Source organism: Pogoniulus pusillus, chromosome 15 (genome assembly GCF_015220805.1).
Source record: "Pogoniulus pusillus isolate bPogPus1 chromosome 15, bPogPus1.pri, whole genome shotgun sequence".
In the NCBI taxonomy this organism is placed as follows: Eukaryota; Metazoa; Chordata; class Aves; order Piciformes; family Lybiidae; genus Pogoniulus; species Pogoniulus pusillus.
Window position 1 is genome coordinate 25,896,870 of NC_087278.1, and position 23,276 is coordinate 25,920,145.

Sequence of the window (23,276 nt, forward strand, 5' to 3'; positions counted from 1 at the left end):
AATGGATTGAGCTTCAGGAGAGTAGATTGGGACTGGAGATTAGAAAGAAATTATTTCCACTGAGGGTGGGGAGACACTGGAATAGGTTGCCCAGGGAGGTTATGGATGCCTCCTCTCTGGAGGTGTTCAAGGCTAGGCTGGATGAGGCCTTCAGCAACCTGATACAGTGGAAGGTGATCCTGCCCATGGCAGGGGGTTTGGAACTGGATGATCTTCAAGGTCCCTTCTAACCTAAATCATTCTATGAATCTATGAATCTTAACTGAACACTGGAATTGAGTGATACAAAGAAAAATGAACACAGCATCTTGGGAAAGGAGCAGACAGTTGGCACAAATACCAAATCCACCAAGCTGCAGAATAATGTCTTGGCAATAGAAGTAAATTTAATGTGGAAAGAAATATATGAGTTCCCTTCATGAATCAGATCCGAAATGATAAGGAAAATGCTGTCCGTGTTCTGGATAAGGGCTACAGCTCTACTGGCAGAATCAGATTGTGATGGAGGAGCAGAAGTAAAACTCTTCTTTTTTAACTCTTTACTGTCTAGTTACCCCACTGTGATGCTAAGATGCTGCAGAATTTTTATGGAATGAATGGTAGACAAGACTGTCCCTTCTAGCCCTTAACATTCCTTGATTCTGTGATAGTCACAGAATGTCAGGGGCTGGAAGGGACCTCGAATGATCATCCAGTCCAATCCTTATGTCAGAGCAGGATCACCTATGTCCAGGAGGGGTTTGAATATCTCCAGAGAGCAAGACTCCACAACCCCCCATGGCAGCCCGTTCCAGTGTTCTGGACATGAACATGATGAAGTGTAAGATCCCATGTATCTGTTTATGTGCATCATTTCATTGTTGGTCTGTGTTCCCAGAGACTTGATTCAGACATACCAAGGCCTCCTGGCAATGATTTGACCATGTTCTTCAACTGAGCAATCTCCAAAGCTTCCCAAAGTCTATCATCAGTGCACTTGCACTCTGGATCCAAGTTAAAGCTGCAAAGAAAACCGTAGCAGGAATCTTGTTACTGCAAGTTGATTGAGGTGGTCTGCAAGGGGACATTTTAGCATTGTGTATGTCACTTGACTTCCCTTGGATAGACTGTGTAGATAGAATGGACAGAGCTTTTCCTTCCCTTCCTGTGCTACAACCCCCATCACAAACATGTCATGCAATGCTGCTTGTCACTCCCTCATGGCATGGACCTACCGGATGGAGCCACTGAACAATATTGGATCCTGGAGAATAATGGAGAGTCGAGAGCGCAGGGTATGAAGAGGCAGTTTGCTGATGTCTATTCCATCAATCACTATCCTTCCTGTTAAAAAACAATACACAGAAGACATGTGAAGGACTTGCATAAAGCGTGGGATCAGCAGGTAGCAGGCAGAATGATAGAACATTTGGGCTGGACTCCAGATGATGAGGTAGTGTGTGCCTGTGATCTCTCAGCACTGGCACATAAACATAGGGAAGGTGAATGTGTGTAGTAACACAAGCCAGAAGGAGCCCAGCTTATTAATGACACTTAGGCTTTGCTCTGTTTCTTCTCCCACTTTCTCCACCCCACCCTTCCCTTAAAGGAAATACATGACTTGGCTCCCATTCCATGTGATTAATGATAGCACCAGAAAGATAATTTATTATGGGGTAACCTGAGCTATACAGCCAAACATAACCAGAACAAGAGCAACTCAGGTAATCAGCCATGCCCTGTGCTTTTATTGTGTGTGGAAGATATTTGAGATCGTGCATAATATTTGTGTCTGCAATCCATACATCAGGAGCCCAAGCTATCCTTTGAACTCTAGAAGGAATAGAGGAGGATTAACTTTTAAACAAGAGGCAGATCAGAAAAACAAAATAGGGTGGTCCTACTTCAAGGAATTTTAATATCATTTATGCTGGTTCCTACAGCTCAGTTTCATTTGAGTGTTTGGTTGTGAATCAGCCACATAGTGTTCTGCTAGCATAAGGTTACTGGAAGCAGTCACATGAATCACTTCTTAATGTAGTAGTTCATTCCCTGATAAGAAGTTGCTGCAACAGCTGAGATGCTTGGTAAAGTAAAGAGGATTTTTCCTTTTCTAGTCACTGCTGCAGGTCAATGAGCATAAGGATCTCATTTGAAAATCTGATTTATGACACAGGGTGTTGGCTACTCTGTCAGTATAAGGGGATGAGAAGTGCAGAAGAAATGTCTTGCTTTGAACCCTCAAAGAAAAGCCAGGAACTCTGGGCAACCCATTCCAGGGTCTTACTCTCATACTGGAGAACATCATCCTAAGATACAGTATAAATGTGCTCTCCCTCAGCTTCAAACCAGTTTCCCTGGGCCTGTCGCTAGACACCTCTTATAAGAACACTCCTCTGATGAGAAGTCTCTTTCCAGTCTTCCTATAGGATCTCTTCAGGGTTTGGAAGGCCTCCTCAGAGTCTTCTCCAGGCTGAACAACCCCAGCTCTCTCAGCCCTGTCATTATCCTTGTGGCCCTCTTCTGGGCTGGCTCCACCAGTTCATGTATACGAAGTAAATATGTGGGTTTTACTGGGGCTTCTGAAAATGAGAGCTCCTTGCCTGTGCCTCATCAGAGGGGATGACATTCCTGGTGGTTAGGAAGCCCATCACAAGCAGTGCTGTCCCTGCAAGAGATGCCTGATCAGACTGCCCTGTTTGAGACTATCCTTGCACAGCAGTCTTTCATTCAGGGCCTCATCCTGCAGTCCTCAGGAAAAAACCTGGAGGGGGTGGGGGGTGGGTTAGTGGTGTCTAATTTGAAGGCTATTTGTGCAAGCAAAAGTTTCTGCTGCCATTGCAGGAAACCACAATAGATTGAAAAATAAAAGCAAGGCAATGGACTCATTGAGTTCTAGCTTCTTTTCTCTTCTGCTAATATTTTGTCAGCTATCACAATATTAATGCAGTTACTTTAGGGACAAATCTAGAGGCTCCAGAGGGGGGTGTATTTTTAACTCCCATCTCAAAGATGAGGATATTATTTTGTCAGAGCAGATGCAAAAAATCTCTTCAAAAGTTACAAGTACAAGCTCTAGATAACATTTCCTGGAAGAACCAAGAACTTCTCACAATAGGACACTTTGTAGTTTGAAGAATCAGGCACAGCAAGCCCCATTCTAATCAACCATCTTCTGAGTCAGAGCCAGGATATAAACCAGGAAAAATTCTCCTTGCTCCTTCTGAAGATAGAAGGAGGAATAAGGTCAGGAGTGACAACCTAGTCCAGTGAAAACTAACCATCAAATATGTCCACCATCCTGAAGAATGCCAAAGACAGGGATGACTTTCCACTGCCAGTACGACCACAGATCCCAACCTGCAGAAGAAAGCAAGACGTTACCTGCTTATAGAGGGAAGCTGTAAATCAGGTGTGCAGTCCTTTTGAGAAAGCTAGACTAGATTGCCCTACAGCTGAGGAGAAAAGTGGCAGGCATCAGGGGAAAAAAGCCAGCAGCACAGCAGGAACACTCCTCTTTTCTCTTTTCTACCTCTCAGCAGTGAAGACTTGTCCCATGGACATTTTTGAACCTTCAGCATTTTGACCTGGACTCCAGTGACACTATTTGCTGAGATGTCAGATAATGCATTTTCACTCAGCTCCAATCTGGTGTTCATCTAATCTTGTCTGGCCACCTAGGCTCACACTATGCAAGGGAAATGGACTTAGAAAGAAATAGGATACTTGGAAAATTGATCCCAGGCAAGAACAAGATGTCTTCAATTGAAGTTCCTAGGGACCTTAGAGAGGCCCACCAATGTACATAGCTGTCACGGCAAGCTGTTGTTATCCTTGCTCTTCCAGCATCTTAGACAAGAAAAGGCAGTAAGGAAAGGTCTGCTGCAGAATGAGGGCAACAGGCAGTTGCCTGGCACGGTACCTTTTGTCCTGGTTTGATATATGCCTTGACATGCTTCAGAACAGGCTTCAAGTTGTTCTCATAGCGAACACACAAGTTCTCAATCTTTATTTCCCCCTCCTGAGGCCAGTCCTTGGGGACTTGAGAAGGATCTGAAATAATTACAGAAAAATAAACCCAAACAAGTACTGTCAGAGGGTTACCCTTTATGACATTCCACTTTTCAGCTCTCTCATGCTTGGGCACCATTCTGAAGCCACTCAAGAAATGGGAGTCCCAGTTCCCTTGCCAATGCAGAGCTGAGAACTGCCTGGCAGGTGTGCTAGCATTTATCTTCCAGATCTTGACACGTAAGAGAGAGGGCAGTTGCTAAAGTAGCTCTTGGCAATGAAGTGGGGAGAAGCCAAAGGAGCAGAGAGGGATGTGGTGTCAGTGCAGTGTTAATAGGTTCTTGGCTCAGTAACCGGCACAAGAGGGGCAGTGCAAAGATGTTGTTACTGCCATACAACGTCAGCTGTTGACATTATCACAGCTCGTCTTCTGTCCTGATTTGCAAATAAGCAGGCAGGGTTTTTCCTCCATACTAAGGGGCTTGGACTTCCAGGGACTAGTATAGTAATGGTATTGATCTAATACTGTTTGGTCTTGTGCTTGAAGCACTTCTGGAATGCCAATCAATGTTAATATGAAGTATGTGAAGCACAAACACCAATGCACTGCAGTTCAGGAAAGAGTTGCCTGCCGGTGTGACCCCATCCTGTAGTCCCCATTTGCTGCAAAGATCAGAGATTTGGAAGCACATAACTGATGGTGCATTTCGAATTTTTATCCATTTTGTTCTTTACCAAATAGCTACCTGGATCATTTGTTCATCCCATCTATAACTGTACCCTGGTACCCTCTGATTCTACTAGAGGTAATGCTCCATCTCCCTGGAATTTGCTAAGAGTTGTTTTTTTTTTATGGTAAGTAGCATGGGCTACATATCTCATAGCTTTGAGTTGTCTGTCCCAGATCAATGGGAGGTCCTACACATCAGTGAGAACAGGTTTTGGTCGAAGAGGCCCACACATTTTGCATGACCAAGTCTACCATGCTGTCACATTACCATGTAAACTCCCCAAAGTTTAGAGTGCAATACCCAAGTAGCCATCATAGTTCTCTGATTCCATGTTCAGCAAGCTGTGTACTTTTTTTACTGCACCCATCTGCACTTCCAGATCAGCCAGGTTCCTCACCACCCAGTTCAAATAGTTGGTGATCTGCATCACAAAACAAGAACAAGAACGTGGTTCAGCCTTCTGTTTATCTACCTGTATGCAAATAAAGGTAGCATCTGTTGTAAAAGCTTTTGGCCTGACTCAGCACAGTGGAGCTCTTATTAGCATTGCAGCAGTTCAAGACTAAATGCCACATCACAGAATCACTGAATGTCAGAGGTTTGAAGGGACCTCCAAAGGTTATCCACTACAACTCTCCTGCCAGAGTAGGATCACCTAGAGTAGGCCACACAGAAACACATCCTACCAGGTCTGGAAAGTCTTGTCCAGAGAAGGGCAACAAGGCTGGTGAAGGGCCTGGAACACAAATGCTATGAGAAGAGGATGAGGGAGCTGGGGGTGTGCAGCCTGCAGAAGAGGAGGCTTAGGGGTGACCTCATTGCTGTCTACAACTACCTGAAGGGAGGCTGTAGCCAGCTGGGGGTTGGTCTTTTCTCCCAGTTAATAGAACAAGAGGGCACAGTCTCAAGTTGTGCCAGGGGAAGTATAGGCTGGATGTTGGGAGGAAGTTCTTCCCAGAGAGAGTGATTGGCATTGGAATTGTCTGCCCAGGGAGATGGTGGAGTCACCATCCCTGGGGGCGTTCAAGCAAAGCCTGGCTGAGGCACTTAGTGCCATGGTCTAGTTGACTGGCTAGGGCTGGGTGCTAGGTTGGACTGGATGATCTTGGAGGTCTTTTCCAACCTGCTTGATTCCATGATTCTTTCTGGGCATCCTGCTCCAGTGCTCCAGCACCCTCACCATAAATAAGTGTCTCCTTGTGCTGAGGTGGAACCTCCTGTGTTGTAGCTTGTACCTGCTATTCTGTCACTGGGCACCACTGAAAAGAGCCTGGCACCTTCATCTTGACAGCCACCCCTCAGATATTTATAGACATTGATAAGGTTCCCTCTAAACCTTCTCTTCACAAGACTAAACAGCCCCAGGGCATTCAGTTTTACTTCATGGGAAAGGTGTTTCAAGTCTTGCAGTCATCCTTGTAGCTCTCCATTGGACTCTCTCCAGCAGATGCCTGACACAGCAGTTTAGTACTCAGTTCTCTCATCTTTGTTTTTTGGAGAACTATGGAAAGGTTGTACCTAGAGTCTGAAGATGTGAATGATTAAGGGAATGTCTTCTTTTTAGAATCTGGTAAGCAGTACTGAAAGACAACTCCTTTAAGCACATAAACACAGGAATAGAATAAAACTTGGAGGTGCTGTTTGGAAACCTGACATTTTCTAACCTTTTGAAGACTGCTGATTAAGAAAGTTCACTGTTTGCAAACATATTCAAAAGCTCTGATGAGCATTCATTTCTGCTGCTATCTGTGCATATTTAAGAGTATTGATTTCTCTCTGTGAAAAATATCACAGAATCACAGAATGTCAGGGGCTGGAAGGGACCTTGAAACATCATCCAGTCCAACCCTGCTGCCAGAGCAGGATCTCCTATACCAGATCACACAAGAGAATGTCCGGTGAGATTTTGAATATCTCCAAAGAGGGAGAGGTTTTAGCATAGAAATAAATGATAAAAAAATGTATTAGCAGCTCAGTGGTATTTTTCTTCTTTCATTTTACTCCCATTGTAATGACAAAGATTTGATCAATAGTAAAGGTGTGTCCAGGTTTTGCTGGGACAGATTCACCGGCCTGCCCAGGGCTGCAAGCCGTTAGCAGCTCTGAGTCAGCCAGCACAGCTGACTTGAGTTGGCTCACAGGTGGATCCCAGACCATGAGCATCACACTCAGTATAAAGTTTGCCTTCTTTCTCCTGTTTGCTTACCTTCCTTCTCCCAATCTTTACAGAATCACAGAAACATCCAGGTTGGAAAAGACCCTCAGGATCACCAAGTCCAACCTATAGCTCTACAAGATTCTCCTTGGGGACTGTCCTTGGAGGTACTGTGACTGCTGCACCTTTGCAGGGTGAATATAACTTTATATTCTTTGTGCTGCCATGAGTTTGGCTACTTCATGAAGCCTGTTTTCATTTCAACCTATGAGTGTCCTTTTCCTGATCCTCCCTTTTCTCAGCTAGGGAGGGATTATTGGGTGATAGAGCAACTGCTATAATTTTACCCCAGATATGGGCTGAATGCCTATGGGTATTGTTGTAGATGGTAATTGATCAGTAGTTATCTAACAATACCCAATAGCATAGGCAAACATCAGGACCATCATTTTAAGGCTGGAAGTTGTAAAGCAATTTCTTAAATGTTCCTGAGCACCTGCATTTAGGTGCTCATATGAAAAGGAAATACTGATACTGGGAACGGTTGATTGCTAAGCACCTTTGTAATTTGAGGTACTTCACAGACCTGAATAAAAGTATAGAAGCCTAATGGTCTGAAAAGGTTCTGTACAGGAGCATGCTCAGAAAAAGGTTTTGCTATTTCTTTGTGGGAGATTGCTGAGTCTGCCAGTAAGAAATTCTCTATGAATAAATAACTCACCCCCATTTCTTTTCCACTGTTTCAATACTGGTGCAGTAAGCACACTGTGGGATTAATGTAACAGTGGTCAATCAGTGGACCAGCTGCAACACAAGCCCTTGGCCAAACTATCTGAGTCAGAGTGGACCTGAACATTGTGCAAGAGGAAAGAATGAGAATTTGCATATCAGAAGGAGCAAGGAGACAGATCCTTTGCTACCTGATGAATAGGCCAAGGCTGTCCTTCTTATCTGATGAATATGCTAACTGTTGCTCCACGGGAAGCAGATGTGGCAGACAAGAATTTAGATTGGAAGAAGAGACGGTTCTGCATGTGATAAAATGACTATTCAATATGTAAAAACGTTAAGTCTTCTGATGCCTTCTGACAAAGTATATAAGTCCTGTATGCTGCCTAAGAAAGTTGGAACTTAGCTTGCATCAAGCTGCCTCCCCGTCCCTTCGTGGCAGCAGCACACAGAAAGTTTTCACTGAGATTTGCTGCCAATTTTGAGCATTTACTTGCTTACTGTTATCCTTAAGGCAGTTATTCAAGCGAGTGTTATTTTCTTTGTTGTTCAGAACCTTGCTCTGAGCTTTTGAGTTGGAAAATTAGGGAGATGGGGCTGTTTGCAGGTGAGCTGACAGCTCCGTGGAACTGCTGCTTGTGGAGTTCCAGGCAGCAATCATAGGTCTGGCAGATTGATAACAAAGGCTGGCACCCAGAAGGCTCTACCGCTTATCTCAGTCTTTATTACAGCTGTGCAGGGGACTTGGCAGTTTTCATACAAAGGGAAAGATGTAGCTTATGGACCTCTCATGTAAATGCAACGTTAGAGCAAAGGGTTTGGTTTCATCCTGGTCCAAATATCAGCCCTCTCGAAGCTCAAAACAATGCAAATGTCTGCTAATGATCCTACTGCATTCGAAACTTCCCAAGTGCTCTTGAGGGGCAGGAGAGACAGGTAATCACTTGGTAAATAGAGTCTTTTTTCCTCAGGCCAGACTTCAGTATATGTCTAGTTTACACTTTAATCTTTGCAAATGCAGATTAAAGACAAAGAAGCCAAAGATGATGCAGATGTTTTGGCATTTCCAGATCTCTGCTAATGAAGCAGGATTACCAGGAATAATTCCAGAATGAAGTTGAAGTTCTGCCACTGACTCCCAATTGCTGGCAGATTATCCGTGACTGTAAAAGGGGCATAAAGGGGACTTAAGTCCACCCTAAGGAAGCTGTTGAGAACTTTCTGTTGTAACTATGAGCTCGACAGTGTTTATGTGCAAAGGCAAATCTTGATTTTAGACCTATTCCTGTATCCCTTTCTCAGTCCTAAAGCTGCCAGGTTTTTGGCATGCCAGCTATGATTTCAAAAACTCTTGTTACCACTATCCTTGTCCTTCTGTTGTCTTCACTTCCATGGTTAATTCTGCAGTATTCCTTCTCATTCTCATGATGCATGCTCAGCCTTTCTTATAGTCTGACTCTCTAAGGCACTGCTGCTTCTCCATGATGCAGCTCAAATAGCTCAGTCCTAACACTAATGGCAAAATTAATGGGTTAGCGTGTCACCAAAAGTTGCAGATGATACCAAGCTGAGTGGTATGGTTAGTAAGATTGAAGGACAGGATGAGTGTCAGCTGGAAGGGCCTGGGCAGAGGAGACTCTCATGAGGTTCAATAAGGCAAAGTGCAGGGTCTTGCACCCATGTCAGGGCAATCCTAGGTATCAATCCAGGCTGGGGGATGATGAGATGCAGAGCAGTCCTACAGAAAGGGTGCTGCTGGGTGAGAAGCTGGACATAAGCCAGTGATGGACACCTGCAGCCTGGACTGCATTGAAAGCAGCATGGCCAGAGATGGAGGGAGGTGATTCTGCCTCTCTGCTCTGGGGACACCTCACCTGCACTGCTGTGTCCAGAAAGAACATGGACGTGATGGGTTGAGACGAGGACCATGAAGATGACTGGGAGCTGGAGTAGCTCTCCTTTGAAGCCAGGCTGAAAGAATTTGGCCTGTTCAGCCTGGAGAAGAGAGGACTTTGGGGACACCTTATAGACCTATCTTGGAGACATTTCAATACCTGAAAGAGACCTACCATAAGGCTGAGGGACTGTTCAGAAGAGCTTGGAGTGATAGGGTGAGGGGCAGTGGTTTGAAACTGGAGCAGGGTAGATTTAGGTTGAACGTTGGGAAGAAGTTCTTTACAATGAGAGTGGTAAAATACTGGAACAGGTTGCCCAGGGATGTGGTTGAGGCCTTAAACCTGATGACATTTAGGGCCAGACTGGGTGTGGGCCAGGGCAGCCTGATCTATTTGGAGGTGTCTCTGGTGACTGCAAAGGGGGTTGGAGAAGATGACCTTTGAGGGTCCCTTCCAACCTAGTGCAATCTGTGAATCTGTAATTGCCACCCACATCTCCTCTGCTCTCCTACCTGTCATGATGAACCTTGCCTATCAGCCTCAAAGGTCTCAACCATCAAATCCATTCAGAATTGCATGGACAGTACTGGGCACCTGCATAGCTCCCCTCCAGAGGCAGAACAGGTAGTTCTGGTTCTTCAGCCATTATTTTGCTTGGTCTTTGCTTAAAGATTACCCAGATTCCAGCAGTCTGTGGAATGCTAATTTTTTGGCAGGTTTTGTCATATGCAGGCAGAACCAAGACAATGTTCAAACCAGAGTGCACAGCAGGTCCTCTTACGCATTTGTAACTTCCCTGCTCTGCCTGGGAGCAGCACAGGGCCTGGGAACCATTGTGGGTTTTTTAATTGGCTCACAAAACCTGAAGCAAGTCCAAGTTGTCCTGAACTCTGTCAGCTTTGGCTCAGATCCATTAGTTGCATGATTTTTTTTTTCCAAGATGAAGAAAGCTAGAAGATAAACCATGTCTATGTGTTTTAAAACCCATGATTGTAGAATTAATGCTTTGGTCTACGAGCTTTGCCTTGGTACTTACTGTCAGGGCATACAGGAGACCCAGCCCCACAAAGCCTGAGTTAGGCCCTTCAGTGATGGAAGTGACAGCTGCAGTCAGAACTATACAAGCACCGAGGTAGTCCTAGAATGAGAAGGGGAGGGAAAGATTTTAGGCAACAAAAGACTCTTTAAAGCCAATCTGCTGTGCAACTAATGATTGCTATTTCTGTAATGACATCTAGTCCTTAACTCTGATCTATTTTTTTCCTGGAAAAGGTCAGGTTTTTCAAACTAGAGAAGAGATTTAGGTTGGATGTTAGGAACAAGCTCTTTACCATGAGGGTGGTGGAATGCTGGAACAGGCTGCCCAGGGAGGTGACTGAGACTCCATTCCTGGAGATATTCACGGTGAGGATCAACAGGGGTCTGGGCATCCTGATCTAGGTTGGATCCTCTAGGAGGATGCTGTTGTGATTCTATGAGGAGTTACTGAACCTAAATGCAACAGGTCAGTGTTATCTACAAATCCATTTGGGCTAGGGGGTTTTCTAGCCAGCATGTATCTCATGAGCACATAAAAAAATGAAGTAATAAGAATGGCATAACAGTGACACTCCTAATTCCTACCACTAAAACACTCCACTGTCTTTTGTTCTCCTTTAGGATTCTTCAAACTTGGGGCTGCCTTCTCCTCTCCACAAAAAGAGAAGCATCAATCACTTCATAAAGTCCACAAAGAATTTTGGTAAACTTTATACATGCCATGCTCATGTTTTGTTAGCACAGGTGGGCAGCTGACAGCATGCAATAGGATACTGTGCATGGTGAAGGCATCCACAAACCTGCTGTACACTCACAGCCTGCAGTGAAGCACCATGTGAATGCTGGCAGTGTGGGCTCTGACAGCAGTGCAGCTGTGTGTTGTTGTGGTGCTACAAATGGACTGCAAAGCCTTGCACAAAGTGCCACAGCACTTTGAGTTTCAGAAGGATTCTATGGTAGATATCTGCAGGATTTCAGCTTTGTTGTGTGGTGAGGACTTGCTGTAGAGAAATTGCTGTGTAGCTGTATTGGAAGGATCTGACTTCTCACAAGCCTTGCAGGAGCTTGAACTCATCTTCTTGCTATGTACCTTGGTTTTGAAGTGAATGCCACATGTGATCTTCTAGTTGTCAGGTTGCCTGGTTCATTAGATTCCTGGCATTCCCACTTTCTCACTGCTCCCTGCATATATTTACTTTGGGTTACAGGTTTAATATTTTCCATCCATTTTTTTCAGCCCCTCCTATCTGATAATATCCTACCTAGACCCTTTTTCCTTTTGAGATTTGAAGTGAAGGCTACCTGGTTCATTTCTCTGTAAACAGTGTTGAAGAACAGTTAAGACTTGGATAAGACTGCAGTGAGGCAGAAGTATAATAGTCTCAAGTCCCCATCATCATTTGGTACAGGACTTCATAGTTGATATTAAACCCTACAGGCTTTTGTGTGGTCTTAGTATCACTGTGCCACTAGGCAGAGCTAAATGGAGTATTCCATGGCAAGATCACTTTATTTCTAGCCTTATGAGGAAAGTGATGTATTTGTTCCACTTGTAAGACAGCCTGAGACTGTGGGACATCAATAGGCATTGCTGTAGCTTCTTTCAGGATTGCCTTTTACTCTGTTACTTGTCTTTGGTTTGGAAGCAAGTTCAGCTTGATCTTGTGTGCTGCAGGAAGCCAAAAGCTTTCTGCGCAAGGGAAAGCTTTGAGGAACGATTTTGTTTCTCCACCAGCAGATCAGGAAATAAAGGTGAAGATAGAGCCCTTGATGTGAGGACTAAACATGACTTGGTATTTGTGTCTAGCAGACATCCAACTGCTGCCTCCATGTTAGATGAATAAGGAAATTGCAGTGACTTTGCCTTGTTTTGCCTTGCGGAGCAGGAATGTTCTTCAAGTGCTGTCACTGTAGAGCCCTCATAGAAGCCAGGAGCATGTTGCACTGGTGTGACTGCATAGTGCTGTACTGTCATTTGCTTTGCAGTTAGTCTAGTTCTGCTGGCTTTTATGAAGTTGACCTGTAAACTCAGTGTGGCCTCGCAGATGCAGCAAGGGCACTGGAAAGGAGGGGCTTAAATTGCAGCTGAGGGATTCAACCTGTTTTGGAGAGACCTCGAGACCTGGAAGCTCAGTGGTGCCTGAAACTGCCCTTGCAGAAGGATGGCACAGTTCACAAAACTCCTAAAGCCATACCCTGCTTTGAAACAGCTCCTGCTGCAGCAGGTCTGGAGATGCTGCACAGTAGTAGAGAAAGCTTTCTTTCAAGTTATGTAAATGTTTGTTCTTGCACTCTCTTCAGATGCTGGACATTACAACAGCAAAAGACAAGGCAGACTTTTGTATTTTCCTACTCCTGGCCAAGAAAGCTGAATAAACTCGTATGGCTTTGACATAAACAACCCTGGTCTATTTTAAGGAGCAGTGTGTATAATCTCATAGCGAGATTAATTCACATTATTATCTTCTTTGCATCAGACAAAGTCTCTGTTTGCTTGCAGGGCTTCAAAACTGAACGTACCGTCCTGACCTCCAGCCATCTGTTGGCAGCCGACAGAAACAAGTAGGCAATGTTGTTCGTGTCCGTCAGTTCCAGCATGCGTTGTTTAAATCTGGCTTCGTGCCTGCCAAGACCAAACTTGTTCTATTACAACACATTACACACTCAAAAGGACCAAACATTAACCTCTTCTCTCTGCCCTCTCCCCCTCAGAATAGAAATTTTTGCTCTTCTGCTCTTGCCGAGCTTTGGGTTAAAAACTCTAAGCATCGACTCCTGCTGGCAGGGCTCTTAACCAGGCAGAGCTAGATGTAGAATAGGGAGACATTTCTTTGAGCAATGATGTTGGACTAGGTGTTGATTAAGAGCCTGCACTATCAGGATGCTAGGGGCAGATTTTACATTTCAGGGCATATCTACTGTTATGGCTGTTGCTGTCCTCCAGTCCTCTCACAGGTGAGTGCTGCCTTGGCCCCTCACTTCTTCCTCACAAGCTGCTGTCAGTTTAAAACCTGCATTTGGAAGTGATCTGGGCAGCTGCAAGAGACTTCATCATGAGTGACATCTCTAGGGTTTCAACTTGAGTGGACTAGAAGCAGATCAGTGTCTGCAGCTACTCATCTCAGTTGTTACAACTGCCTGAGCTATTTGGAAAACTACAATGAGTGAGAACTACAGGTCAGTTCTGAATAACAAAAATGAGCAGTGCTGCCTCCACTGCCACTTGCACTGACTGTGCTGCTGGGCTGCCTTTCTGGCACCAGAGCTCCTGGCTTCCTAATGGAAAATATCACATGCTCTATCTGTATCTTTTCATCCACATCCAGCTCATCCTCTGGGCAGTTTTAGACTTTTATCCTGTCAGATGCCAAACAGCAAAGGTCACTCAGATTGCTTCTTTGTGGTGAGTTATGTCAAGAGCTGCTCTATTTTATCCTGGAACATACTGATCTCAAACTTCAGGGAATGAGTAATGGGACTGTTAGTAAGTATGAATTTGCTGACAAAACCTGCTGGAGACTTCAGGTTTGTCTGGCAGTGGAGAACTGATTGACGAACAGGGAAATGAAATGGCTTTGATTAGCACCTGAAACCTTGGAAAACTCAGGTGATGTACAATACCTAGTCCTTCCCTAGGGCTGCCTTTTGCTGTCTATTATCCAAGCCCACGTTTTCTTTTTGTAAGGTAAAGAAGAATTGAACTGCTCCCAAGAAAAGCTAAGCTCCATCAGGAGATAATGTGATGAAAGGCCATTCTGAACCTCTTGAGATGCATTCAGCATACATCAGCATCAGGCCTTAATGCTAACATTTGCTATTTCAATATGTCCTTCTGGTGGATAAGGCTTGTTAGAATGTCTCGTGTTGACCACTGGCATCTCTTCAACACAGAAACGTTTTTCTTGTCCTACCACAGCCCTTACTGCTGCACTCAGCACTAATAGCCTAGGTCCTACAGCTATCTTAGAGTGATGAACAGTCTTAAGCAGATGAGATAGGTGTGGAAATAGCATTGCAGTGAGATTTGCACTGGTTGAAGACTTTGTTGCACAGACTGGGTGAATGTTACACTTAATGGGGAGCAAGATCAAGGTGGCGCTTTCACAGATTCATAAATTCATTGAATGGTTTAGGTTAGAGGCAATCTTAAAGATCTAGTTCCAAGTCCTGTGCCACAGGCAGGGACATCTCCCACTAGACCAGGTTGTTTGAGGTGCTTTCCAACCTGGCCTTGAACATATCCAGGCAGGGGACATCCACAACCTCCCTGGGCAACCTGTTCCAGTGTCTCACCGCCCTTACTGCAAAGGATTTCTTCCTAATCTCTGGGCTCAATGTGACCTCAAGCTCCAATCCAGTCTCTCTCATCACTACAAAAAGTCCCTTCCCAGATTTTCTGTAGCTTGGGAGTAGTCTTGCAGTAGAAGATTGCCCTGTGATTTCCCTGGAGCCTTCTCTTCTCCAGGCTGAACAGCCTCAACTCTCTCAGCCTGTCACCACAGGGGAGGTTCTCGAGACCTCTGATCATCTTGATGGCCTCCTCTGAACCCACTCCAGTAGCTCCATGTCCCCCTTATGCTGGAGCACCAGAACTGGAGGCAGTGCTGCAGGTGAGGTTTTGGCAGAGGAGAGGGGTAGAATCCTCTCCGTGTGCTGCTGCTCTCCCTACTTTGGATGCAGCCCAGCACGCAGCTGCCTTCTGGGCTGCCAGTGACCATTGCTGGCTCATGGTGAGTTTGCCACCAACCGACACCCCCAAGTTCTTCTCAAGACTGTTCTTGAATCACTGCTTTTACAGCTGGTATTTGTGCTTGGGATTGCCCTGGATCAGGTGCATGATCTTGCACTTGTTGTCGAGCTTGGTGTTAGCTTGGGTTCACCTCTCCAGCCTAAGTCTCTCTGGATGAATCCCTTCCCTCCACCATGTCAGCCAGACCACACAACTTGGTGTTGCCCACAAACTTGCTGAGGGTACCGCAGGTCTACTTTAACAGTCATGCTAGCTCTAATGTAGTAAATATGGGAGGAGAGTTTTGGTCTGTATTGCATGTAGCAAGTAAATAAAAAGCATGGAACATAGCAAAAAAGTCTTCTGGAATTCTTCTTTTCATTCTTGAGAAGGCAAGATTTTACATTACTCAGATCAACTTTGTTCTGCTGTATCTTTTTTTTGGAAAGTCTCTCAAGTTTCATACTGATTTATTTTTTTTTTACTTGCTGAGTGCTCTGCTTTTCTACCTCAGGAGTAGAAATGATAGAGGGTCAAATGAAGAGCACAACTTGTAGGCTATAGAAGTGGGGTCTAAAGGTAGCTGTGCCTGCCAGGCAAAGGAGAGCTCTCTGCTGCCCATGCCAGACATGGTCAGAGTAGACACATCAGGAGTTTACTTTTTTAGGATGTTACATTTAATCAACTTCACTTCAGTGGAAGACCAATGCAGATAGATTAGTATGTTACTGACAACAGGCTTTGCTGTGCCTCTGAACACTTGTGCAACATAAACACAGCATCTCTTCTTTTTTTGTGTGGTGGCTTGCTTAGACTCCACCCAATCCAGCAGTTTGCCCACAGACATGCCCCAGGCAAACTGGGCTAGACCCATGTAAAGAGTTAACCCTCCTGGGGGAGTGGTGTTGACCCCTCCCCAGGGTGGGTCTGAACGCTACCAGGTGATGGTGGTTAGCCCACTCCTACTTCTATCTAAGATCCATAAAAGCAGGGGGACTGTCTATTTCTCTCTCTCTCTCTGCCTCTCTGTTCACCAGCAACCTCCATCCAGGTCCTGGTTCCCTTTGTTTTACCACGTGGCCAGCACCCTCGAGGCAGACAAATCATTGCCATCAGATCTGGTTGTATTTACATATTTTGTATATTGGGTTTTTTCCTTCCCTATACCTTTGTAACTTCCCTACCTCATATACCTTTTATTTATTGTTAGACTTTTCTTCTTTTCACTTCCAAATCAGAGTGAGACTATTTATTTGGGTGTGCTTACCTTTCCTCTCTCTACAGCTAATTCCTTGTCTTTAGGAAAGGAGGAGGATGGAAAGACATCCTACCAATTGTTATTGGTTCTATTGACTATATTTGAGTCTCTGGGAAATTTAAATTAGAACCAAGATGACCCAAGTCTTCCTCCAAATGTTTTACTCACCCAAATGCTCTAATGGTGGTAAGACCTTCAGCTGTCTCAGAGAAGTGGCAGAGTAAAGGTAGCTGAGTGCTGTCGTCAAGTTCCTGCAGGTCCCTGGGAGTAGAAAAACAGCAGCCAACCATTACAGTGTAAACTTGTCTGCAGAAATCTTAGATTCTTAGAATGAATGTTCTGGGTTAGAGACCTTGAACATCATCTAGTTCCAACTCCACTTTCAAATAGAACAGGTTGCTTGAGACTATCCAACCTGGCCTTGAACACCATCTACGACCTCCCTGTGCAACCTGTTCCAGTGTCTTGCCACCCTCACTGGAAAGAATTTCTTCCTAATCTCCGTTCTCAATCTGCCCTCCTCAAGCTTGAGTCCACTCCTTCCTTGTTAAGTGCATGACAGAGGAACAGGCATTTTATCTGTTGCACATATTCTTCACAGGATAGTGTTGATACAGTATAGAAAGATATTGATATGGAGATGTCTTCTCTTTTACCATAGGAGACTTTTGAATCACCTCTTGACCTCCTCCACAGCCTAGGCTTGCAGGTAAGCTTCTTTGTTCCATGGTGATAATGACATCCCCTTTCTTGTGGATTACACCTGCCATCCATTTTAGTCAGGCTCTAGTTACTTTTATCCTCAAACGTCCTTACTTATTAATTTCAACTGTTCTGAATTTAATTTTATTATATTAGATTTCCCAGCATGTTATTTGTGACTTTGATATTGGGCATAAAATAGTTTCTGCATCTGCAGGTTTATTTTACTGCAATGGTACCAGCTGGTTTAACAATAGAACAAGACACAATGATTTGAAAGGAGAAGGGATTTGGATTGGATATTAGCAAGCTCTGCACCATGAGGGTGCTGGAATGCTGCAGCTGGTTGCCACAAAATAGTTGAGGTCCATCTCTGGACATATTGAAGGTCAGGCTTGAGAAGGCTTTGAGCAAGCTGATCTAGTGGAGGATGCATCTGCTCACTGTATGGGTGTTGGACTGGGTGACCTTTGGATCTCACTTCCAACCCAAACCGTTCTCTGGTTCTCTGACTGTTCTTCCAAACCCTGCCTGGTTTTGAGTTGTGTGTACTCTGAGATGCTGAATGTAGAATATAACTCAACTATTAAAGCACCTTCTGTTTATAGTGCTAACATAATTTCACTGGTTGAAATAGCGACAGCACTGAGAGAGAAACAATATGAATGAGAAATTTCCCCCAGTATTCACCAAAGACCTGCATGGAACAATGACATTCAAGTCTAAAAAGCTCTAGTGCTAAGCAGGAATGCTTTCCAAGCCACAGAGTCAAATACATCCTCCTGTAACACTGCCATGGGCTTAGAAGCCAGTTGTATAAACAAAAGAAAGGCCAGATCATCAGATATTTAAAGTCTTTACTGAAATCCTGCTGTGTTTGCACAATCTAATAGATAGGCCAGGAGAAATAACTGCTCCACGATGCTGGGTGTTACACTATACAGGATTGAATTTGCTGCTGTTCTGCTGATGAATATGAGCTCTTTCAAATTAACGATGGAAAATACACAGAAGTTTCTGAGGGATGTAATGGAAAATGCAACAAAGGGTCAAAGTGCTGCAAGAAATAGTGTAAATATTTGCATTTCTAAAAATTAGTGGAGCTTCTATGCCTGAAAACTGCTGCATGTGAGTTATAAATATTGGCTGAGGCTATCCCTTCATCCTGCATTGCCCACTAATATTTTTCTAGAAATACATTGGGTTTATCAACTCCTATTGGAGGTTGAAAGTCAGGTCTGAATGCCTCACAAGTGATTGGAAAGAGTTCAGTTTAAGTAGATGAAAAGGACAAAAATGTTTTACTAAATTCTGTAATTCATCACCCAAAGGATGACTCTAAGAAGTCCTGGCACTCAAGAAAAGACTGGATGAGGCACTTAGTGCCATGGTCTAGTTGATTGGTTAGGGCTGGGTGCTAGGTTGGGCTGGATGAGCTTGGAGGTCTCTTCCAACCTGGTTGATTCTATGATTCTATTTTGCTGAAACTTCATGCTCTTTATAACCAGACAAATGATTTTATGGTATGAAAGGTAGCTGCACACTGTTACTTTCTGTGGAGTTGTGTTTTTTTAACTAATATGAAGAAAAAGCCTTGAGTGACTTCAATCCAGGAAGTTATTTTCCATTCTCTGCTAGCCCTCAAAAGGTCAAAGAGGATCTCTGAGCAGCTGTGAGCTGGCTCATGTGGTTCACAAACTTCATGTTGATCTGACTCTATAGTTTATCAGTGCACGAAACTGATGCAACTGCAGCCCCATTTGTAGGCTGTTAGCTGGAAACCTCCTTCAATGTCTGTCTCAAACTCATACCTCAGGATCCAAAGCGGTTTTCTTCTCCTCCTAGTTCCTGTAACCTCACATTCCATCACAGTTCCTATGGCCAATTTCTTTTTTAGAAGACATTTTCAGGGCAGCTTTTTCATACGTACTTGGAAGCAACTCTGAAGTATTTCTGGATGAAATAAAATGCTATCCCAAGAGGCACGAGGGCAACAAGGAACCATGGAGTGGCATAGGAGATCATTCCAATGGCTGACAGGCAGAGTAAGGTGGAACGGGTGAGAGACTCCAGGGTAGGAGGAATGTGCTGGAGAGAAACAAAAAAGCATACATAATGCAGAAGTCACCTGCATTACCACTACAGGCCTTTTCCTAGGGCAAGTGGAATAATATGAGTGTGCACTCATTGATTTTAATCCTTTCACCAGAAGTTTTTAAGTGGACCTGCTACTCAGATGTGCAGAGGTTAAAAAATGAGTCAGTAGGGGTTTATTTCTAAAGATTGTGGGGAAATAGAGCCCTTTCCACCTTGTTGTTCTAACAGGCAAGAAAGAAAATTGTTCTTGAGATCTCAAATATTTAGAAAGAGCATGCTCTTTTTTCTCAGAGCCTCTCAATTTTCCTTTCATATCTCTATCAGGCTTATATTCAGGCTTACTGCTCATCCCAACACTTTAATTCACAGTCATAATGAAACTATTCCCTCCCTTCCTGTGATTCCCTGAATGTTACAACCTCACATGTGCCACAGCCAGGATGGAATGTCTACTTGTTGTGTGTATTGCCATATAGTTTAAGTTGTTATATTCTACCCTGTTTTCTCTGAGATCAGAATTTGATGGTTGGCTCATCCAGACCTTCCAGAAGCAACCAGTCTGCATATGAAGTAAGAGCCACCATGTCTATTCTGACTATTAGCTGTCCTTATTACTACAAGTATGTGTACTTTGTTAGCTCTGCTCTTACTCCTAGAGCCTGTGCAATGAGTCGCCATCCCTGGAGCTGTTCAAGGCAAGATTGGACGTGGCACTTGGTGCCATGGTCTAGCCTTGAGCTCTGTGGTAAAGGGTTGGACTTGATGATCTGTGAGGTCTCTTCCAACCCTGATGATACTGTGATACTGTGATCTTCACCAGTAGCTAAAGGGTGAGATCAGTAGATTCTGGCTTACTACCTACCTGGTCGATGATATTTGTGTCAGCAGAGAAGCGATTTAGAATTAGCCCCAATGGAGTCATATCGAAGAACCTATTTAACAATGAAACACAAACAATTACCTGAAAAGGATTTGCAGGTTGGAATTAAAAGCCAGCTCAGACAGAACACAGAGCTGTTTTCTCTGGCCAGCTGTTTTCTCTGAAACCAAGCAGTAAATATGGATAACATGACAGATCATAATGGCTGCATCCTGGGTAGCTCAATGCTTCTCCTCCTCTCTTCCAAAAATCAACTGCCTTCTCTCCTCCCCTTTCATCCATGCTCCCTTGACATTTAAGATCCCTTCCAAACATCCCTGGGGCCTGGCTACTATTGATCTTCATGAAAGCATTGTGATAACTGTAGTAGGTATGGAGCCACCCTTCCACCTGTCCTGCTGCCTGTAAGAGACTGTGGTTATCCTACAGAGAACCTGTCCCTGACCATCACAAGCAGCCTCCTGTCCACAGGGCTTGCTCAGAGTTGGAGCTGGGTGCCCTGGAGCTAGAACTGTGCTTAGATCTGTCCTTGATAGCCCCAGTCTTGAAAGGGGTGCCAGCTATCTGACACATCAGCTAATAAAGCAAGCAGAACACCCTATGTTCTGACTTTTTTCCCCCCTGATTATGTCTCTAGTTTTACTTTTTGAGGCCTTGAAGGAAACAGGGCAAATGCAGATTTTCACAGGAATACGCTGCAAGTTTTGAAGAGGAGAGATTTTGTCCATGTAGGGTTTCAAGGGGAGTATTATGAAGACAACAACAAAAGCTATACCTGATTGGTCCAAGGATAATCTTGTTGAGGAGGTTATGGTGTAGGTTCTTGGCTGCTGTGAGGCCCATCCACTCCACAGTCAGAGATGTGATGAGACAAAGGACAATTCCTGCTCCAGAGAGGATGCTGAAGACAGCTACGTGATAAGTCTAATAAAATAACAAATGCATCAATCCTAGAAATGAACATCCATATCTCTTTTCTGCTAGGAAGCTCCCAGGGTACCAAGCAGCTAGCATGTCACATCATTTACAGGCATGTTACCAGTAATCTTTGGGAAATAAAAAACTATGATGGAACTACATTAAATTCACATGCAAAGATGATCTGGAAGTTCTATGATCTCTTCAAGACCCTCAAGAGATAGTACTTAGAGCTGTGAAGATAGACTAAATGGACAATAGAGAAGTATATAAACTGTTAGCCAAGAATCTTAGACAATCAAAGTAGAATCTCTCAAGAATTAAGTAATTTGAGAGAAGTTGGAAATCTCCACTTTATTAAGTTCAAGATTTAAGCATTCTGAAGTGGAGTTCAGTGAGGTATTTGTAGCTGAGTCAAATTTACAACTCTAAGCAGATTGTGTTGAAGTGGGGCATTGGAGGACTCTTTTTCTGGCAGGACATTGTTGGACAGTCAGTACTTAGGCAAATGAGGTCATTGACTTAGGTGTTAAAACAAACAGCTGGAGAAGGTCAGTGTGAGAGCCCCTCCTTGGAAAGGTCAGTCATTTTTCTAACCTCAAACATGCTTCTGTTCTAGTTTTGCATGTTTGACAAGACTGATACAATCTGTAGTGTCTAATGGTTTAGCACAAGCAATTAATCTATTTTATATAATAACTAATCTTACTCTGGCTGTCTTTCCAGCCTAGCTGGCTTCTTTGTCCACTTCCTCCCCTCTCTGTTTTTTCCCATTCTTTCATTCTCTCTCTTCTACAACGATAAAGCCCTCACAGATCTTTAGAGCATTGTAGTTGCTTGTATTCATCTGAACAACAAATAATGACTTTAAGAATACTTTTTTCTTCTCCCACCTCCCCAGTCAAGCTCCAAGATAGGGCTCACCTTATTTGTGTTCTTAACATCATCACCATTCCTGCCTTCATTTGCATTGTCCTTGGATGTCCATGTAGCCAGCCAGTAATCTATGGCCACTATGACTGAATGCTTCAGCAGCTTTGAGAAAATCATCAGAAAGAGCAAGAAAAATCCTCCAGATGTTAAATATCTCCAGCAGGTTTTCCACGGCATCTTTGTCCTGAGCCTCAAGACAGTTGACATATTATCATCTTCCTCCTCTTCTTCTTCTTCCTCTGTGACTCAGATATTTTATCAAGTTAGCTTGGAACCAGTACTAAGAATTATACTTAGGTTTACTGGATTTGGTTTAAGTTTGGTTTGGTTCAAATTTTAACAGCAAAATCCAATTTGTCACCTAAAAACAGCCTTCACGGCTGGGAATCCTTGAGGAAGAAGAATGTTGACCTACTCTTGCCAACCCTGAATAATTAACAGCAGTTCCACTAATTTCTGGTGTTGAATGTTAACAATTAGGAAGTGATTTTTTATAAGATGAAATGTTATGCTATTTGGGAAATGTAGCCTTGGGTCTCTAGGTCACATAGTAAGTAGAATCATAGAATCAACCAGGTTGGAAGAGACCCCCAAGATCATCCAGTCCAACCTATCCCCCAGCCCTAGCCAGTCAACCAGACCATGGCACTAAGTGCCTCATCCAGGCTTTGCTTGAACATCTCTAGGGATGGTGCCTCCACCACCTCCCTGGGCAGCCCATTCCAATGCCAATCACTCTCTGGGAAGAACTTCCTCCTAACATCCAGCCTATACTTCCCCCAGTACAACTCGAGACTGTGTCCCCTTGTTCTGTTGCTGGTTGCCTGGGAGAAGAGACCAACCCCACCTGGCTACAACCTCCCTTCAGGTAGTTGTAGACAGCAACGAGGCCACTCCTGAGCCCCCTCTTCTCTAGGCTCAACACCCCCAGCTCCCTCAGCCTGTCCTCATAGGGTTTGTGTTCCAGGCCCCTCACCAGCTTTGTCGCCCTTCTCTGGACACCTTCCAGCACCTCAGCATCTCTCTTGAATTGAGGGGCCCAGAACTGGACACAGTACTCAAGGTGTGGCCTGGCCAGTGCTGAGTACAGGGCAAGAATAACCTCCCTTGTCCTACTGGCCACACTGTTCCTGATGCAGGCCAGGATGCCATTGGCTCTCTTGGCCACCTGGGCACACTGTAGGGATGACCTAGAGTGCCATGTCAGGTTGTATTTCTGTC

General features: G+C 44.2%; 1 protein-coding gene and 1 long non-coding RNA gene across 2 annotated transcripts in view; one reads left to right on the top strand and one right to left on the bottom strand.

Annotated features, from left to right (window-relative positions):
- The window catches only part of ABCC9 (ATP binding cassette subfamily C member 9), a 100,710-nt gene that overhangs the window by 4,613 nt on the left and 72,821 nt on the right, over positions 1-23,276 (bottom strand). The window contains exons 25-36 of the mRNA XM_064155936.1: positions 22,047-22,294; positions 20,980-21,128; positions 20,187-20,256; positions 19,158-19,315; positions 16,694-16,786; positions 13,059-13,161; positions 10,537-10,638; positions 5,022-5,142; positions 3,902-4,032; positions 3,261-3,339; positions 1,215-1,323; positions 897-1,000 (exon numbers count right to left, since the gene is read on the bottom strand). Of these exons, the coding sequence (XP_064012006.1) occupies positions 897-1,000; positions 1,215-1,323; positions 3,261-3,339; positions 3,902-4,032; positions 5,022-5,142; positions 10,537-10,638; positions 13,059-13,161; positions 16,694-16,786; positions 19,158-19,315; positions 20,187-20,256; positions 20,980-21,128; positions 22,047-22,294 (1,467 nt within the window). The remainder of the gene's footprint in view (positions 1-896; positions 1,001-1,214; positions 1,324-3,260; positions 3,340-3,901; positions 4,033-5,021; positions 5,143-10,536; positions 10,639-13,058; positions 13,162-16,693; positions 16,787-19,157; positions 19,316-20,186; positions 20,257-20,979; positions 21,129-22,046; positions 22,295-23,276) is intronic.
- On the top strand, positions 6,954-17,235 carry LOC135182122 (uncharacterized). The gene is made up of 4 exons (XR_010305052.1): positions 6,954-7,070; positions 11,160-11,241; positions 13,039-13,100; positions 17,187-17,235. It is a non-coding gene; the product is annotated as an uncharacterized LOC135182122 (long non-coding RNA).